The sequence below is a fragment of the Pelodiscus sinensis genome, chromosome 8, assembly GCF_052426305.1.
Source record: "Pelodiscus sinensis isolate ZL-2025 chromosome 8, ASM5242630v1, whole genome shotgun sequence".
NCBI classification, from domain to species: domain Eukaryota; kingdom Metazoa; phylum Chordata; order Testudines; family Trionychidae; genus Pelodiscus; species Pelodiscus sinensis.
The window spans coordinates 29,925,951-29,943,628 of record NC_143059.1 but is presented as its reverse complement, the minus strand read 5'-3'; the positions used below and the strand labels follow the sequence as shown (position 1 = coordinate 29,943,628).

The 17,678-nt window shown below is 47.6% G+C and overlaps 1 protein-coding gene across 3 annotated transcripts in view; it reads left to right on the top strand.

The window, feature by feature from the left end:
* The first annotated feature begins 12,585 nt into the window (after positions 1 to 12,585).
* The window catches only part of UNC5B (unc-5 netrin receptor B), a 167,318-nt gene continuing 162,225 nt past the window's right edge, over positions 12,586 to 17,678 (top strand). For 2 of the 3 annotated variants that reach the window (XM_006121490.5, XM_006121487.5), the window contains exon 1: positions 12,590 to 13,107. In XM_006121490.5, coding sequence (XP_006121552.1) covers positions 13,026 to 13,107 — 82 coding nt within the window. In that variant the 5' untranslated portion in view covers positions 12,590 to 13,025. Of the gene's footprint in view, positions 13,108 to 17,678 lie in introns of all 3 variants that reach the window. The other variant, XM_006121488.5, reaches the window with a different exon arrangement.

The following is a 17,678-nucleotide window of genomic DNA, read 5'->3' as shown; positions in this document are numbered from 1 at the left end:
ATATAGAGGTGACTGAAAGATCATGTTTGCTCTTCCACTAAAAGAAGTGGAAGAACAAATGCATCCCTGGATGCAGAAGAGTTTTTCTGGGATACCTCTGGAATCCTGAAAAACTCCTGCAGTCTAGCCGAAACCTTGCTGGGTGGAGACAGGATGTGTGGGCTCTGTGGTGGGAATGAGGGATTTGGGTGTGGGAAGGGGTGAGAGGTGCAAGCTCTGGGAGGAAATCTGGATGCAGGAGAAGGTGGATAAGGGGACACTGGCTTGGGGAGAGGGCGCCAGGCCAGGCAGTGTTGGGGTCAGATGTAGGGTTAGGGTACTAAGCAAGCCACAGACTTCTGGATGTAAGGGTTCAGGAATTTGGATTGGGGTATGTGAGGGGCTCAGGGCAGGGGGTTCCAGTGTATGTAGGGTCTGGGGGAAAGGGGAGCGCAGGAGTGTTATGATGCTGTGGCCAGATGGATTCTTAGCCCCAATTTGGGGTTTGTTGGCCAGGGTTCATTTTTAAATAAAACACTACCTCCATTTTCACTTGAGGTAGGTAGTGGGGCTTCTTGGGGGTGGGAGGGAAATGGAGGCGGGGCGGACAGGACACCTCACGATCAACTAGTCGAGGCCTCGCGATCGACCTGTTGGTGACCACGGGTCTAGAGATTCAGTGAGGAACACATGTGAGTGAACCCAAATGGCTACATATCAAACAAAATAATAAAATGTGAACTAGAGTCTACACATATTCATAGTTACCTTTTGTATCTAATAAAGTAGATTCTCACCCCAGAGATCAGTCTTTTGCACCACCGATAGTCCCGAGAAGGTAAGGCCAGGTCATTCATGAAGTACTCCCATTCATCAAGGTATCTCAGTAAATGCAAAATCAATCCATAATGTCCTTTCCCATTGTGAATGAGTCTTTTGTCTTTATTAACAGACAGGGCCATTCTCTGTCTAATACTCCTTTTCACCTCCAAAGGGGGTTGATTATTATACTGTAGTTTGTCTGGGATGGTTTTCCCATTGACTTTTCTGGGTGGGTGCAAAGGTAGACAATTGAGCAATACATTATGTAATTGGCTAACTAGAGAAGAGTGACTGACAACTGCCTCCTACTTGAATGAGCCATGACAGAGACTTAAGATTCCCCGGTGATGCCATCTCATTACATGACCATAGGGCTATAATGTTCAATATAGTGTATACTTGTCTTACATATCACCTGTACAGCAATAAGTTACCAGTTTTCAGGAGAGACCTCCATGAAAACACTGTATTATAAGATGTAGTGAGTTTGCTGGGTCTGAGGAAGGAGCTGCTTGTAAAGAGCAGTGGAACCTTTCCCAGTTGGCACCAGTTCTGTGTCACATCTTTCTTCCTTCAGTCCCTAGTGGGGGGGGAGGAGAGAGGTTGCTTTCCCTTACACAATACATATAGTCCACCTTGCTGAGTCTCACTGACTTGAGTACAAGTGCAGCGGGATGATGGAGCAAAGGATTTATGTTTTCTCTTTGAGCTCATAGGCCTCCCAGTAATGTGTAGAAGTCACAGATGCACTAAGAGCAGAATAAGTCTCCTCAATTTAGATAATAATTGTGCCATCAGTGGGATATGAACTAGCCAGCAGGATATAATTCTGGCTTCTGACCTGCTGCCACCAGGCCTGCGGCCAACTGTGCTTCCAGCCAAGCAGTGAAATGCAGCACACCATTTCTGAAAAGGTAAAGGCCATAAGCAATTATTGGACAGGGAATTGCTTTGCTCATTGAGCATCCTCCTTTAAGCAGTGTTGTGTCTCCGCCTATGCTACAATCCTTTTTGTGGTACCTGAAACTGGCTCTCATTCTCTTTCTAATACCATCCTCTGGGCCAAATCTTAGTCTCAAGGAGGACACTAGGAGTTTTAGCAGTGATTTCAAAAGGACCAGGATTTGGCCCTGTGACGGAGCACCAGGGCTCTGCACTGGCACCCCGCCGGTCTCCCAGCTACCGGGGAGGGACGGGGACGCACCGCAAGGGCCCGGCCAGGAAACCGACCGTAATGGAGAGCCATGGCTCCACGCTCAAACCCTGCCGGTCCCCCAGCAACCAAGAGCGGGCGGGGCTGTGCCGCAAGAGCCCGACCGGGGAGTCGGGAAGAATGCTGCGGGGCGGGGCAGGTGTGTTTGAGGGTGTGGCAATGCCAGGTGGCGTTGTGCCGCCATCTTTAAAAGCCGGCCGGAGGGCAGAGGCCGGGGGGAAGAACCAGGGTGGCTGGAGGCGAAGGACTAAGGGGTGCATGTGGGAAGGCACCAGGGAACAGGGGCCTCACACCCTTGCGCCAACAGCACTGACGGAGGGTAGGAAGTGGCCGAGGGCAGGGCAATGGGAGCCCGTGGGTTGGCGTGTTACAGGCAGTCGCCCCGCCAACCATAAGGGAGAGAGTGCGGCTGTTCTCTTCCCTTTAGGGCCCTGGGATGGGACCCAGTCATGAGGGTGGGCCCGGGTCCCCCTACCCTCCACCCTGCAGAGTGGTGCTCGGCGAGGGCGTTCAAAAGCCCACAACTTGTAAAATAAAACCCTTGACAGGGATCGGGGGGAGGGGTGCACTCATTAAAAGTGGTGTAGCAGACAGTGTACTGCGTACTGCCTCTTATTGGGAGAGGGGGGTTAGGAAGCGCGTAGGGCATGCGCGCTTACAGGCCCGTTATGCCAAATGCTTGAAAAAATAGATGTTGCATGCAACCAATAATTACCTCCTTTTCCATATCCCCTGTGAATTAGGTGGGCTTTGTTTTTTTACCCCAGATATTCATTGTTTGAATATTCTCTGAGGGTGCGTCTACACTGCAACGCTATTTTGAAACAACTAGTGCTATTCTGAAATAACTTAGTCCGCGTCTACACAGCAGGCAGTTATTTCGAAATAGTGTCAAAATTCTGTCAAGCTGGAGGACTTTTTACTCCGAGTCCTGTAACCCTCAGTGTACGAGAAAAAAGGGAAGTTGGAGGAAGAGTGCTCTATTTTGAAATAAGTGCTGGGTAGATGCTCCCTATTTTGAAATAAGATACGCAATTGATGTAGCTCAATTTGTGTAGCTTATTTCAAGTTAACCCCTGCACTGTAGACGCACCCTGAGAGAGGACATGTAGGTTTTGGGCCTCTGTCAACATAATAGCTCTGCTGTGTAGTGCTACAGCTAGCATGGGAGAGGAATCAAAGTAAGTCCTCTTCTGCACTGCAAAGCACAGTCCTGGTAAGATACCCAGATGGGGTTCGGGAGGGTGGCTTGGAAGCTGCAGTGGGAAGAGAGGAGGGGACTACTTCTAGTGGGAGTGGCCACCTCTCACTGTATGCTATGTAGAAACAATCAGTCACATGGATCTTCCTTGTTTCTGCTGGCAGCTGGCTCCTATACAGACTACAACTAGTGGCAAGAGTCTCGGGTAATGTGCTGTTTGAGCCAGGTTAGTCCCCAGATTGGCAGAGGTAGCCTCTTCCCTAAGCCCTGTCCTCCGAGCGACGCAGCCTGTGGAATTAGCGGGAGGGTGGGGCTATGTCGCTTCACTTCCCATGGCTCCCACCACTGCTGGTGAGCACAAGGGTAGGCCTGACCCCTGCTGCCGGTGCAAGGCCCCCGGGCAATCCTCTAGGGCTGTCCTGGGCCCCCCAAAGTGCAGGGCTTAGAGCGGCAGCCTCAAACAGTCTTATGGGTGGGATGGCTCTGTACCGAAGTTAGGCTTACTGGACTGTAATTGCCAGTAACAACTCTGGAGCCTTATTTAAAAAACATCAGAATTATATTAGCTAGTCTCCAGTCATCCAGTACTGAGGCTAATTTAAGCAATAGGTTACATGACACAGTTAGTAGTTCTGCAATTTTATATCTGAGTTCTTTCAGAATTCTTGGGTGAATACCTTCTGGGTCTGGTGACTTATTACTGGTGTGCTTTCTTTTCAGCCTCCAGCTGCTTTGAACATTCATCTTTGCTGAGTAGCTTTCTCCCTTTCCTCAGCTGCTTTCCTCAGTTTGGCCAAAGCTTGCTTCTCCTCTACTCGGATATCAGCCAGCTTTTGCTTCATTTTCAAGCCTCTTTTCATCTGCTTGCATCTGTACATGGACAGCTTCTGTTGTTACCTTCTGTTCTCGTGTCAGACTTACGGTCACTGAGCTTTAATCTTTAAAACTCTCTATATCAAATTTAGATTCTAAAATGCGTGGGGTTCGGCTCCAAAGTCCAGTTGGCCTGGTTCTGTGGGATCCTGTCCTGACTACACAAAAGTGAACTTGACTGCTGTGGGTCACAGCTAAAATGACAAATTCAGGACAGACTGATTAAAAAAAAAACACATAGGCAATTACACCCCAAACTGGTGGTTATTCTAACATAAGAGCTCACCAAGCCCATGACAAAGTAACCTGCTGTATCACCACACTGGTTAATAAAACTCTAAAAACCACAGTCCACTTAGGCAATCTAGCTCCTACCAGAGCCAAGACATCTGGTCTTTATGATGAGAGGTTACTGAAAATCAGATTCATCCTGCATAAGATTCTTCTAATCCAGCGCTGAAAGTAACCTCAATGTCTTACTGGTATATGGGGATACTGGGCAAGGTGGGGGATGGCGCTGGGCCCCTGGAAGAGGCAGGGCCTCAGGCAGAAGGGGCAGGGTGCCAGCAGCAATTTTAAGGGCCTCAGGCTCCAGCTGCTGCCACTGATGCAGTGGCAGCTGGGAGCCCTGGGCTCTTTTAAATTACAGGATCCCAGGGCACCTTCTCCTTTCTCCACCTCATTGGCAGTCCTGCCAGTATGGTCCTTAAAGTGCTGCCGCGGTGGCACTTTAACATCAGCTGTGTACCAGCCCCTACCAGTGGCCATACACTTGCTGGTGGGGGAAGAGATAGCTCAGTGGTTTGAGCACTGGCTTGCTAAACCCAGGGTTGTGAGCTCAATCCTTGAGTAAGCCATTTAGGGATCAAGACAAATCTGTTAGGGATGGCACTTGGTCCTCCTGCTGCAAAGGCTGGGGAATGGACTCAATGACCTTTCAGCTCTATGACAAAGGTATACAGGCAGTCCCAGGTTACGTACAAGATAGGGACTGTAGGTTTGTTCTTAAGTTGAATCTGTATGTAAGTCGGAACTGGCGTCAGCTGCTGCTGAAACTGATCAGTTTCAACTGCAGCTGAATCTGGATGCCAGTTCCGACTTACATACAGATTCAACTTAAGAAACCCAGGCGTCCCCAAGTCAGCTGCTGCTGAAACTGATCAGCGGCTGATTCCAGGAAGCCTGGGGCAGAGCAACTCTGCTGACCTGGGAGACGGGGAGCAAAGCCGCAGAGCACGCGGGCAGCAGGACAGTCCAGGCGCGCCCGGGCTGTCCCGCTGCGGGTGTGCTCCACAGCTTTTTTCCTGTCCCCCTGGTCTGCTGGGGGGGGGGGGCTGGGGGGCACTAGCTGCGCTCCCCCCCCACCAGACCAGGGAGACCTGGGCGGCGGGACTGCCCGGGTCCTCCACGGCTTTGCTCGGGTGTCCCTGGTCTGGGGGGGGGGGTCCAGCAGCTTTGCTGGACCCCCCCCCCAGGGAGACCGGGAGAAGCTTTTCTCGCCCCGGAGGACACGGGTGGTGACCCGCCGCCTGTGAGCTCTGGGGCGAGAAAAGTCCCATTCGTAAGTGCGGATCCGACATAAGTCGGATCCGCGTAAGTCGGGGACTGCCTGTATCTCCATTTATTTATTTCACCTCTGCTCTACTCCCAAAAGATCCACCACTTCCCCCCACTCAATATAAATAATTAAGATCTTATAAAATACCATGATTGTAGCCAATCCTTTAATAACTAAAAACTAAAGGGTTATTAATAAAAAAGAAAAGGAGAGAGGTTCAGGAATCACACATTACAAGTGATTCCAGAGTCTAAGGATCTGATTCATAAGAGTGATGGAAGTCTGCTAGCTTGTAGTAAGTTTCTCTGGTTCACCCAAACTGATCAAGGGGTCATCAATCCCTTGTTCAAAATCTCTTTTCTGTTAGAATTCATGTCCAGACATGTAGTACAGGAATGAAGACAGTGATGTCACAGTTTCCTTTTATACTTTCAGCCCAAGTGCAGACAAAGTTACTGGCAAAAGAAAAAGTCTTAGATCAAATGTCCTTACATGTCTCGCTGAATCAGGGGGCATCCATTGCCTCAGTGTCTACAGGAGAGGCTCACTGTGTGAATTGTTTGTTCTTAATGGGCAATTAAGCAGGCTGGCTAGTCTAGATGCAAATCCATCTTGGGACATCACCCAAGAACACAATGTTTGAGACACAAATACATAGGCAATATTCATAACTTCAGATACAATGTTGATACATGGATTCAAATAGGATAATCATACATAACAGGTTATTATATTTCCATTGATATCTTACATGGCATACTTTGAACAAGGCTAATTGTAATTTTGCAACAGCAGTGACTATTATTGTACCTAGTTATGTTCCTTTCTGGACATCACCAGAGTTAGTTTTTGTGTCTTTTGCTAGTTACTCTTCAAATTCTTTTTGGCTGCCTGATTATACTTTTATAGTTGACTTGCCAAAGTTTATGCTCCTTTATAATTTTCTTTCTAGGATATATGATGTCTAGCTTTTAAAGTATGCCTTTTTGCCTCTATCTGCCTCTTTTACTCTGCTGTTTAGCCATTATAGTATTTTTTGGTCCTCTTAACTTTTTTTTTTTAAGTGGGATGTACATATAGTTTGAACCTCTGATACTGTGTCTTTAAATCATTTCCATGCAGTTTGCAGGCATTTCATTCTTATGATTTTTTTTTTCAATTTAAGGAGCTTCTTCATTTATGTGTAGATCTCCTGTTTTGAATGATATGCTACGTGGTGCAGTTCTTTGGTATGTTTCCCTGTACAGGATGATGCATTTAATTACATCTTGGTCACTATTACCAAGAGGTTCAGCTATATTCATATCCAGGGCTCGACAAATAATACAATTTACTCGTCCGTGGCGAGTAGATTGCAACCCGGAAGAGCTGGGTTTGGGCGATCTGCGCATGCGAAGAATGATCTGCGCATGCTAAGAATGATCTGCGCATGCGCAGATCGCCAGACAGCGTGGCTGGCGAGCGGGGCTCGCCGTGATTCGGCGAGCCCTGTTCATATCTGCAGGGCTTGCCAAGTGGCAGCGAGGCCCGCTTGCCAGCCGCGCGGAACCGCATGCTGCACATGCACAGATCGTGCTGTGTGGCTGCACCAGGCTAAAATCTACTCGCCACGGGCAAGTAGATTACATTAATTGTCAAGCCCTGCATATCTGGACCAGATACTATATTCCATTTAAGACTACATCAAGAATCATCTCTCCCATTATGAATTCCAGGACTAGCCGCTCCAAGAATCTGTTATGAATGATGTCTAGACATTTTATCTTGGTATCCTATGTGGAGGTGATGTGTCAATATTGGGGTAGTTTAAATCCCTCGTTGTTATTATTGAGTTTTCTGTTTGATTAGCCTCTCTAATCTCTCTGAGCATTTCCCAATCCCTGTCAACATCCTGGTCAGGTGGTTGGTAGTATATTCCTACTGCTCTGATCGGTTATTCAAGCATGGAAGTTCTACCAATAGAGATTCTATAGTAAAATTTGACACATTTAACATTTTTACTATATTTAACTCTATGCTTTCTTTGACATACAATGGTATTTCTCCACCAGCACAATCTACTCTGTTATTTCTATATATTTTGTACCCTCATATTATCATGTCCCATTGATTAGCATTGTTCCACCAAGGTTCTGTGATGCCTGTTATATCAATATCCTCATTTATTACCACACTGTCCAGTTAACCCATTTTAGTGAGTAGACTTCTACCATGTGATATACAAGTACTCACAAAATTTGTCAATATTTAGTGGTCTGCCTCCATGAGATGTAATTGAGTGGGAAGTCTTTAGACTATTTTTCTATCAACCTCTAGCCTCTTTTCTTACTGGGATATAATGAATCCCCTTTAAGAAATCCTTCCCTAATGGATGTCTTTGTCCAAACCATGTGTTTCTTCATATCTGTTGGCTTCTCTACAGTCCTTAGTTTAAAAACGATTCTATAACCTTTTTAATTTTACATGACAGCAATCTGGTTCCATTTTGGTTTAGGTGGCGCCCATGCTTCCTACAGGATCCTCCTTTCCAAAAAGGTTCTTCAGTTTCTAATAAACTTAAATCCCTCTTCCAAGCATCATTATCTCATGCACATACTGATTTCTGCCAGTGTAACGGTTCCTGCATGTGGAAGTGACAGCATTTCAGAGGTCCTGGACTTTAATCTCTTACCTACCATCTTAAATTTAGCTTCCAGGACCACTCTCCTACCTTTCCTTTTGTTATTCGTACCTTTGTGTATCACCATCACTAGCTCCTCCCCACCAGTACACATAAATCTATCTATATGTTTTGAAAGGTTCACAGCCTTCAGACCCAGAAAACAATGTGTGGTTCTGCCTATCATCATAAATTATATTCCTAACAATCAAATTCCGCAATATTATTACCTGTCTCTTCTTAATGTCAGGGTTCCCTTTCCATAGAGAGGTACCCCTAGTGTGAGAGGAAACCATAACATCATCTGGCAGGGTGATCCTAACCATAGGGTCTTTTCCTCCACTCCAGATTAATGGCCTCCTTCCCCAAGGGTGCGTCTACATAGCATCCTAAACTTAAAATAAGATACACAATTTGCGTAGCACAAATTGAGTATCTTATTTCAAAATAGCTTATTTTGAAATCTGGCGCATCTACACAGTGCTATTCGAGCCATCCCCTATCCCGCGTGCAAAGAGGTTTACAGGAATGGTGAAATACCGTGCCTGTTAGTTTGAAAAATATTTTGAAATAGCAGGCGCCTTGTGTAGACATGGGATAGCTATTTTGGGATACCTCTGGTATCCCAAAATAGCTGTGCAGTGTAGATGTAACCCAAGACTTTCAGCTTTTAAACTTATCCACAGCAAAGTGGCTGACAGACAGGGAGTGGGACCATGCTCTTATGCCCAGGAAAGTCTCATCCATATACCTGTGCATCTCCCTTTTGTCCTCCAGTTCAGTCACTCTGATATCAGGAGCCCACTGTTGGTCTCTGAGGACCCTGAGTTGCTTGCACTGTAGGCTGGTGCAACTATGTCAGTGCAATACACTGGACAGCACCCTCTCACTTGTGGACTTCCTGCATAATTTTTAGTATCAAAGGTTTTTTTGTTGTGGGGCTGGGGTTTTTTTGGGGGGGGGGGCAGAGTGGGAGGGATTTGCCTAAACTTAAACAATGTTTATTAGGTGTATCTGGCTCTCAAGTTCCCTCACAAAACTCCCCTGTTGCTGCTCCTGGCTCTTAAAACCCCCTGCCCCCTTGTCAAGGGATCCTAAAGCGATTAGGGAGCAGAGCCAAGCTGCACTAGGCCCAGGGCAAGCACACAGCAACAAACGAACAGGCCACAAACTTACCCCAAGAGTCACACGCGGTCTTAATGTGCTATTAATACTATTCCCCAGCCCCGCACTCCCAGCACTTCTGCAGGCACAATCCATGTTCCACGGGAGACGCATCTCTAGTCCGCAGGGCGCTCCCTGGCCCAGCAGCAAGGAAAAGACAATCCTGGCGGGCGTTTTCAAGTGAGAGGGAGAAGGGGCTGCGTTAGCAATTCACCACTGTCCAATGAGTGCACCGAGCTTTGGGCTGCAGCGTCTCGCGCGGAGCCTACAGAGATTGGCGCTGACCCTCTCCCAAGCTCGCTTCGCGTCCCGATCGAAAGTTGGTTGCGCTGTTTGATCTTTGGTAGAATGAGGCCCGAAGGCCGCAAGCAAGGCAGCCACCACAGGGCCTGGGAGAACCCGCGTGCATTGCAACCACAGCTCTTGGAGCTGGACCGGAGTGTCCCAGGCGGAGAATACAGCGCACTGCCGCGGAGAAAGTTGCAGAGCTCCCCCTTGTGCTGATTTTTGCCATTGCGGAAGAGCAGTAGCAAGGGAGGGTTGAATAATCCAACTGCTCTGACTTTTTGTGGTGGTTCTTATTGAAGTAACTCACTGCCATTTCTTGTAGCTGAGACCAGCCCCGCGTGAAATGGTGCAGCACAGAGGAACAATAGAGCTGCTGGCACCAGACACCCCATTGATCATTCCGGCCCATCGTTGCTTTCTGTGTTTCATTAATAACTGGGGGCGGGGAGCAGTGGAAACTGAGAGCTGCCTTCTCTTCGTTTGACTTTGCTGCCGTGCAAAGCGTTACAATTACAAGCCCAAACTTGCCATTATCGTTAGCGGACGCTAAATCACTCCTGGAAGTAGGTCTGCGGTAACATCCCATTAGCTTTTCTCTCCGCAGCAAATGCTGGATCCACACACGCGCGTCTCGTGTGGGAAACAGCGGCCTCTTCACACAGCCCTAAGCCCCTTTCCACGTCCCAGTCCAGACAGCGGGGTTATAAGGATACAATGGTCGGTGAAACATACGGGACTAAGTGAGTTGCTTTAATAAACTGGCTGGGAGGTGTTTTTTGGGGTGGGTGGGAAGGGGAGTTAAAAATAACTGGGGAAAGGTGGCTCTGCAATAAACATGTCCAGGGTTATTATTTATTTCGCAATTAGGACAGAAATGCTTGGCCTGTGTTACACAATCGCGGAGGTTTCTTAATTGAGGAAAAGGCACAACCGACACCAGGCAGATTTGGCCGGCCAGCTCTTTCCCCTTTTCCCCTTCCGTGTGTATGCAAGCCCGGCCCAAGTGACTACAGAGACAGGTATCTCGCTGGTCGAGTCCCCACTCCTAAGCATCAGACCCAGGAGTGAAACCTGACCCTGGAAACCCGGTGTGTGTGTGTGTGTGGACAGGGTGTCTGGGGAGTGTCTAGATAGCTTATTTACACTGCCTAAGATTGAAGACTCGGGCCAACTCCTGTCCTTTACCTGGTCCCCCAGTTTGGGGGTGGATTTAAGAGACTGTGGTAGGTAAGGGAGGAGAAGGGAACCTGCTCTCTGGTCCCCTTCTATTCCATGATGATCCAGACCAGGAAAGTTATGAAATAAATGTAAAGGGGAGACAAGGGAAAGAAGCCCCCTTCCCCCGCCCCCTTTTTATAAAACAATAGAGGCTTTGCTTGGATAGGGATCCAGATCCCATTCCCCTAAGCAATAAACAGTAGGAGAAGCACTATACCTGCTGCATTATCTCTGCCCAGGGAACTGGAAGAATCAAAAGTATCAGATAAGCAGAGCTTCTAAAGAAGGCTCTGTGTGGATGCGGCCAATTCTGCTACCTCTCCCCTCCCCAAATCCCTTCACAAAAGGCAATAATTCTACTCTGAGCAGGACTAAGGTTACATAAAGTGATCAGCAGAGCGCAAGCAGCCCATCAGCTCACCCTAATGGTCCTTTTCTTATCCCTTTCAGATTTTGTTTTGCGGTGGGAGATGGTTATCTTTTCTCTGGTATGGATTTATCCCCCTTCTTTAATATTGTTAATCTATTTTACTTTCATATGTTGCAGACCAAATAAAAAAGAAAAAAATCAGGAAAGCCAAGAGTGCATCCTAATACTTTGAAAACCCAGCGATTTCTTTTAATCTGAAAAACTGTGCAACTTTTTTTCGGGACTCATCAGATCAACAAGAAAAGGGGAGACGCTGCAGGCCAATCCACTTCAGGATCTCCTCCCTTCTGCTCCTATTTTTTTTTTCCATTTCAAGGTAAATTTGCTGAGGACCATAGGAAAGGCACCTAATACTGATAGACGTTAGTCTGCACCCTTTGCCTCCTATCCGGAAGTTTCCTCCTTTGTTCCTTCTCTCAATTGGATGTCAAGAATCTCTGCCACTTACAGGTGCTTGTGCTTACCTGACTCGCGCACTGCATCCCCCTTTCCCGTATACTCCATAGACATAGGGCTTGGGAAAGCAGCAGGAGGGAAAGCCAGTGGGAGCTGAGGATTGTTTTGGAAACAGCTGAACCGATTATTTAATTAGGAGAACAATCACAGGGAACATGAAATATTGACTAAAGAAAAGGACAGGGCCGGGAAGCTCTGAGGAGCTGCAGAGGATGTGCAAGGGGCACTTTAAGAGGATCAAGGAAGAAAAAAAACCGTGTTCCTAGGTAGTGGCACGGGGACTGCGGTGTCAGGTGCGATGTTCATGCCAGGCTACAGCCGCTCTGGACTAGGTGGGTGGTACCTGCCCCAAGCCCCGCAACCCCAGCAGAGACAAGCACAAGGCAGGTGATGTGTCTAGCCGGAGCCCCAGTGTACGGGGGGAAAGGTGCTAGGCGCGGGCTGCTGGAAGCGCGCTACCTGCAATGATGTGCAAAGCCGAGGGCGGCTGGGGAAAGAAGGGGGGCGCGGGCCACTGGGGAAAGGCAAAGGGGGGAGGCAGAAAACAGCCTGACGGGCGAATAGGTTCCAAGCGGAGGGAAGCGCCGGGCGACTCCAGCTCCGCTTCTGCTGCGGATCCGGCCAGCCGGGTTTTCCGCCGGGTCCGGCGCTGCGCGTTGCTGCCAGGGCGGTGTGGGCCGTTCCGAACTCCCTGCCGCCCCCCCTCGCCCTGCCCACGCCGCTCCTGCGGCTGTCGGCTCCCCCCCCCCGTGGCCCCCCGCCCCTGCGCCTGGGCTCCGGCGTGCGGGCCACCTTGGCAGTGTGGCAGGAGCCGGGCTGGGCGCAGGATGCAAGTGCCGTGCTAGGCGCGGCGCCCGGCGGGGAGGCGGCGGCAGGAGGAGCCCGCAGGGATGCGCACCCAGCGCCCGCGCCTCTGACTCGCTCTCCTTGGCCCCAACTTGGGAGCGGAGCTGCCCAGCCTGGCACCGGCGGGCTCCAGGGGCGGGACCCTTCCCCGGGCTCGCCTGGCCGAGCCCCGCGTCCCCCAGGCGCGTCGGGAGGAGGCGGCCCCGGGCCGGGAAAGTGCCGGGGGACTCGGGGCCGGCGTGCGGAGCAGGCAGCCGCGGCGAAGGAGCCTGCGAGCCAGCCCCGAGGGGACGGACACGGGCGCTCAGCCGGGGAGCGATGCCTGCTTCAGCGCGGAGCCGGGCCGGGCTGCTGCTCCTGGCTCTGGCGCTGCACTGCAACTTCGGGCGCTGCGGAGCAGGTAAGGGAACCGAATCAACAAGATGTTGGGATGAACGAGCCGCGGCGCCCGGCCCCCGCCTGCCTCCTGCCTCAGGGGGCCACGGGAGAAGGAGTCCCCGGACCCCCTGCGAAGTTGGCTTCTGGGTTTCGGGGCGCACTTTTGTTCCCTTTGCCTCCGGGCGCTCCACGTTGTCCCGCGGCAGCAGGAACACGGGCCGGGCTGGCCGCAAGGCATAAGCCTGGGGCGGCTTCCCAGGCCGAGCAGTTTGCAAGTAATTGAAAACCAGAGACACGTTACTCTTCTATTTGGCGAGGAGACTGGAGCAAATTCTTCTACATCTGCACTGGGCTGGTGTCCCACTGCTCCCGATCTAGTGACTTAGAGGGAACTGCAAGAAATCCAGCTACTTCTCCTATCCCTACCCCCTCTCACCAGCAGGGTGACCCCCTAACTCTTACCGTGCTCTGGCTACCTTCCCTAGTTGGTTCGTTTTATTTTGCACAAGGGAAATCGCTTCACACAAGGGACCAGGAGGTTACTTTGGGTCTGGGCTGTAACATTTGAGGGGTGTCTTATTTAAGGAAGTTGGAAACTAGATGTAAATGTTAAATAGGGGCACAGGGAAAGAATGACAATATTAAATACATCTAAAAGGGGGTTAAAGTGTTCAGCTGGTCAGTTTCTGTAAGACCCTGAGTGCAGAGATGGAAATAAGGGCCTGCCAGTGCATTTGCAAACTCTCAAACTATTCCACCTTTGCCTAGGTCGACAGTAGTCTCATTGAAAAGGATCCTCTGCCAGCCCAGGTAGTAAAATGGGTCTCATGGAAGGGAATTAGGACCATGCTCATGTTTGCAATAATACAGTGCAACTTTAGTAACTGACTGCCACCCCTTACTTTTGTGGAGTACAGTAACATCACGTTTCAGGATTAGTCCTGTAGAGTATGCTTATTTGTATATCTGTCATATGAAACACATACCTCAGCTGCTTTCCTCTAAGGTAAATAATCAGGGTGGGAAGAATTAAGAGGTCTAGGCAAGGGAGAAAATAGTTCTCTTCCTAGATGAAACTAGAAAGGAGCTGGAAAATGAAGGAGCAGGATTTGTTTTGCCTTTTTTTAGGTGCATTATTTACTGGTGAAGGCCTCAAATTCCAGGGGAAACGGGACTGGAGTTTTCAGCTTTCTTACTGTCAGGTTACACTTTTGCAGTAAGGAACAGTGTAGGAGTTTTGACCTTCTGGTGTCAGGAGGGTGACTCAAAGTCCTCTCCCTGTGGATCATTGACATTTTTGCTTGTCTGTTTGCTGGCCGCTGTGTATGTTCTGTTCTGTGTGTATATTAAAGAGATGTTTCCATGATGGAAGGGAAGAGGACAGTACATTATCTAATTAGGGAGGCATGCCACATGTTTTTGTGCTTCTTAATCGTTTTGTATGAGTGCTGTAGAAAAGTGGAGCAGACTGTAGCTTACTGGTCCAGAGGCAAAAGGGTTCTCTCTCAGGCCCATGCATGATCTGTGTGGAACATGCTTGGTGGAAGAGTTTTAGAACAACAGATGGAATTTTTTGTATGCCTGGCACTTTTGAAATTTAAGGCTAAATCAAAGGACAGATCTGTATAGACCATGTTAGTGGCGATTTGGACTTGGATAAATATTTATAATTGACAACGGCTGCTACTCTGTAGCAGCTAATCACTTACTAGTCTTATAGGCTGTGTGCCTTTCTTTTCTAGTGCAGTGCTTGATACTGTTCTAAAAAGTTGCAACACTTTTATAATTTGATCTGCACTAATTATAATTTGTCCAGAGTCTGGTATTTAAAGATGTATTTTGGAGTTGCAGTTAATGATAGGGGGAAGGTTCAGTATGAATGGAGAACATTGTTTAAAGGGATTCAGGAATGTGAAATAGGAGCACTGGCTTAAGAACATTTAGAGTATGTTTATGAATGTGCAATACTACAAAATAGAAGTAAAGCAATAGAGCAGATATTCCAAATCAAAGGCCCAATTCTGTATTCTTTGTGCACTCAAAATGCCCAGTGAAATCAACGGGAAACTTGGGTGTGCAAGGAACATGGAATTGGACCCCAGCACAATATGGAGACACTGAAGGTAGGGTCTGGGCCTGTTTTGAATTAGTATTAATAACAAAGTTGCATTCCTCAGAAAATGATAATTAGGGACCACAGATGAGAGGAAGGGAGACAAGGAAATCTAGCTGAGAAAGTTGCAAGCTGCTCCTGCTGTTATCTCCAGCTTTGATTCTTACTGATGTTTTGTTTTGTTGGCAGGGGAAATCTACATCCCTGCTATCTATTCCATTCTCTTTAATAAGCCAGGTATTCAGACCGGCAGTTGAAATGATGGGTATAGGGTAGGGGCTTCTTACTGTGGGAATAAAAAAAAGGCTCAGGCAGTAATCATTGCAATCACTGACATTTAAGAATTACCTTTTAATTATGGATTCTGATTTCTTATTGATTGACACATGGGATTGAATCATATTCTTCTCATACTTGATCTTAATTTTGTAAATTAGGTTGCCAAGACCAGAATGAGCCCTTTCCTACAGCTCCAAAATTTCCTAGGGGCAAACAAATCTGGTGATCATGAGTCATTTAATGTCAGCCTTTCAGTTGTTTGTGTGTTTGGGATTTCTCCCCTCCCCCCAACATCCAAAAAACTCAGGACCATGCATTCTGCTTCCTACCTTCATTCCTCATACCCCGGATAAAATGCAGCTGCATGCTGCCTAGAATGACTTTACTTTTGATGTCTTGTCTCTCTTTATCTTTTGATTCTGCACCATTTATCCTTTGTCACCCTCCAGCAATAGGAAAATATAGGTGCAAGTGTTTTCCCTTTAAGTGCAGATATAAAAAGATGTCTTCAACTGTAGATCTCAAAAGTGAGGATCTATAAAGTTTGATGGCTGTGGAGTTTGGAAGAGACTATAACTATAAATGTCAGACATTTGGAGTAGCCTGTCAGCCGGTGACAAGCAGACAGCTTGTAATTTTTGATGAAACTTTAAAGTCTAACTAACATAGCTGGTCATTTTCTTCCCATATTGTGAAGGAAAAAGGATGGCTGCAGAATGTGGTAGGTGTGTGTCACTAGAGCTGGATGTTTCGCAGATTTGTCGTCTTCTAGTGAAAAGTCCTTTTTTTTTTTTTTTTTTTTTTTTTAACTTGGCAAGGTGAACTTACAGGAAAATGAACCAAGCCGTCATTTTAAAGGGCAATTAAAGATGAGTTGGAATGTTGAGTGTTTCTCAACTGGAAGATTTAACCGCCTCTCTCCCCAATACACTTCATAGGGTAGGAAGATTTATCTTTTACAAAGGTACTGTTTAAAACGTGGGGACGGGAATTGAGAGTGAAGGGAGACTAATCTTAATACACTGGATCTTTGGTTCTACAGGCTGATATTAGATTTCAGTCCTTGGTCAGCATAAGTGAAAATGAGTTGGTTAATTGCAATCTGAATTTAATAAGGAATGTTGGTCCATTTAGGGGATACAAAGAAAAGGGAAAAAACACAGTTAGTGCTGTGTGCCTTAAGGCGAGTCAGCCTATTGGACTACAATAGGGATGGTGCAAATCAGGATTTTTTTAATATGTTGACAAAGTTGAACAGAGGGAAGGAGAACTGGATTAGCAAGGGTGCTGCAGGTCTGGATTTAGGTGCATTGGCAGAGCTGCAGAGCTCAGGCTGGGGATTAGAACGGGATGCTTCGGGTCAGGATTGAAGCATATTGGCAGAACTGCGTGGGTGCCCAAGACCGGAATAGCAAGCTGTGTGCAGGTTTAGAAAGAAAAGCATTGGATTAGACCTATGTGTGTCAGAAGGTTGTACAGCTCCTGTCCTGCTCTGTCTGGAACACCTATCTGTCCTCTAGTTTTTTGAGCACTACATTCAGCATTACAATATAAAGGAAGAACCGCAAGTTGAATATGAGGCCTGAAAGGAGAGAGTCATTCTCTTCATTTTAATGGCAGAGAACTTAAACATTTTCTGTTGCCCTCTATTCCCTGTTAAAGAGGGAAGGGATTTTTAGGGTTTTATCTTTCTTCAAAAGCTTTCAGTAGAAAAATAGTAGGAGCATTTGTTCCTTTGAGATTTCTTAGGTGCTCCAGAAAATGTTACCACCACTCTGATCATACCATTTGCTTGATGGGAATTCATCGCTGTTCTCTGACATGGGACTGGTTTTGTTGTGCATTTGGTTTTTATTAGACTCGGCATGTACATCTTGGAACAAGGATCACAAGCTCTCTAGGGTATATTTCCTTTTCCCTCTTCCTTCTCTCTGCCCCACTTTGTTGCCAACCCTATGTGGGTTGTGTAGTGGCTGTGGAAAAATGGGAGTGTGATGCTGTAACATTGACTACGCAGTTACAGATACAGCATAAGCAAACCTCTCATTGTTTATTCCAAGGTAACACCATCACTTATGTTTGACTAAGATATCATCCACCACTGCAGATGGCTTTAAAGAAATAGATATACTGGTGTTACCCTGCTTGATGGAGATGGAATCTCTGGAGCCTAGGGTTAAAACAGCAGTAGGAGTTGTCAT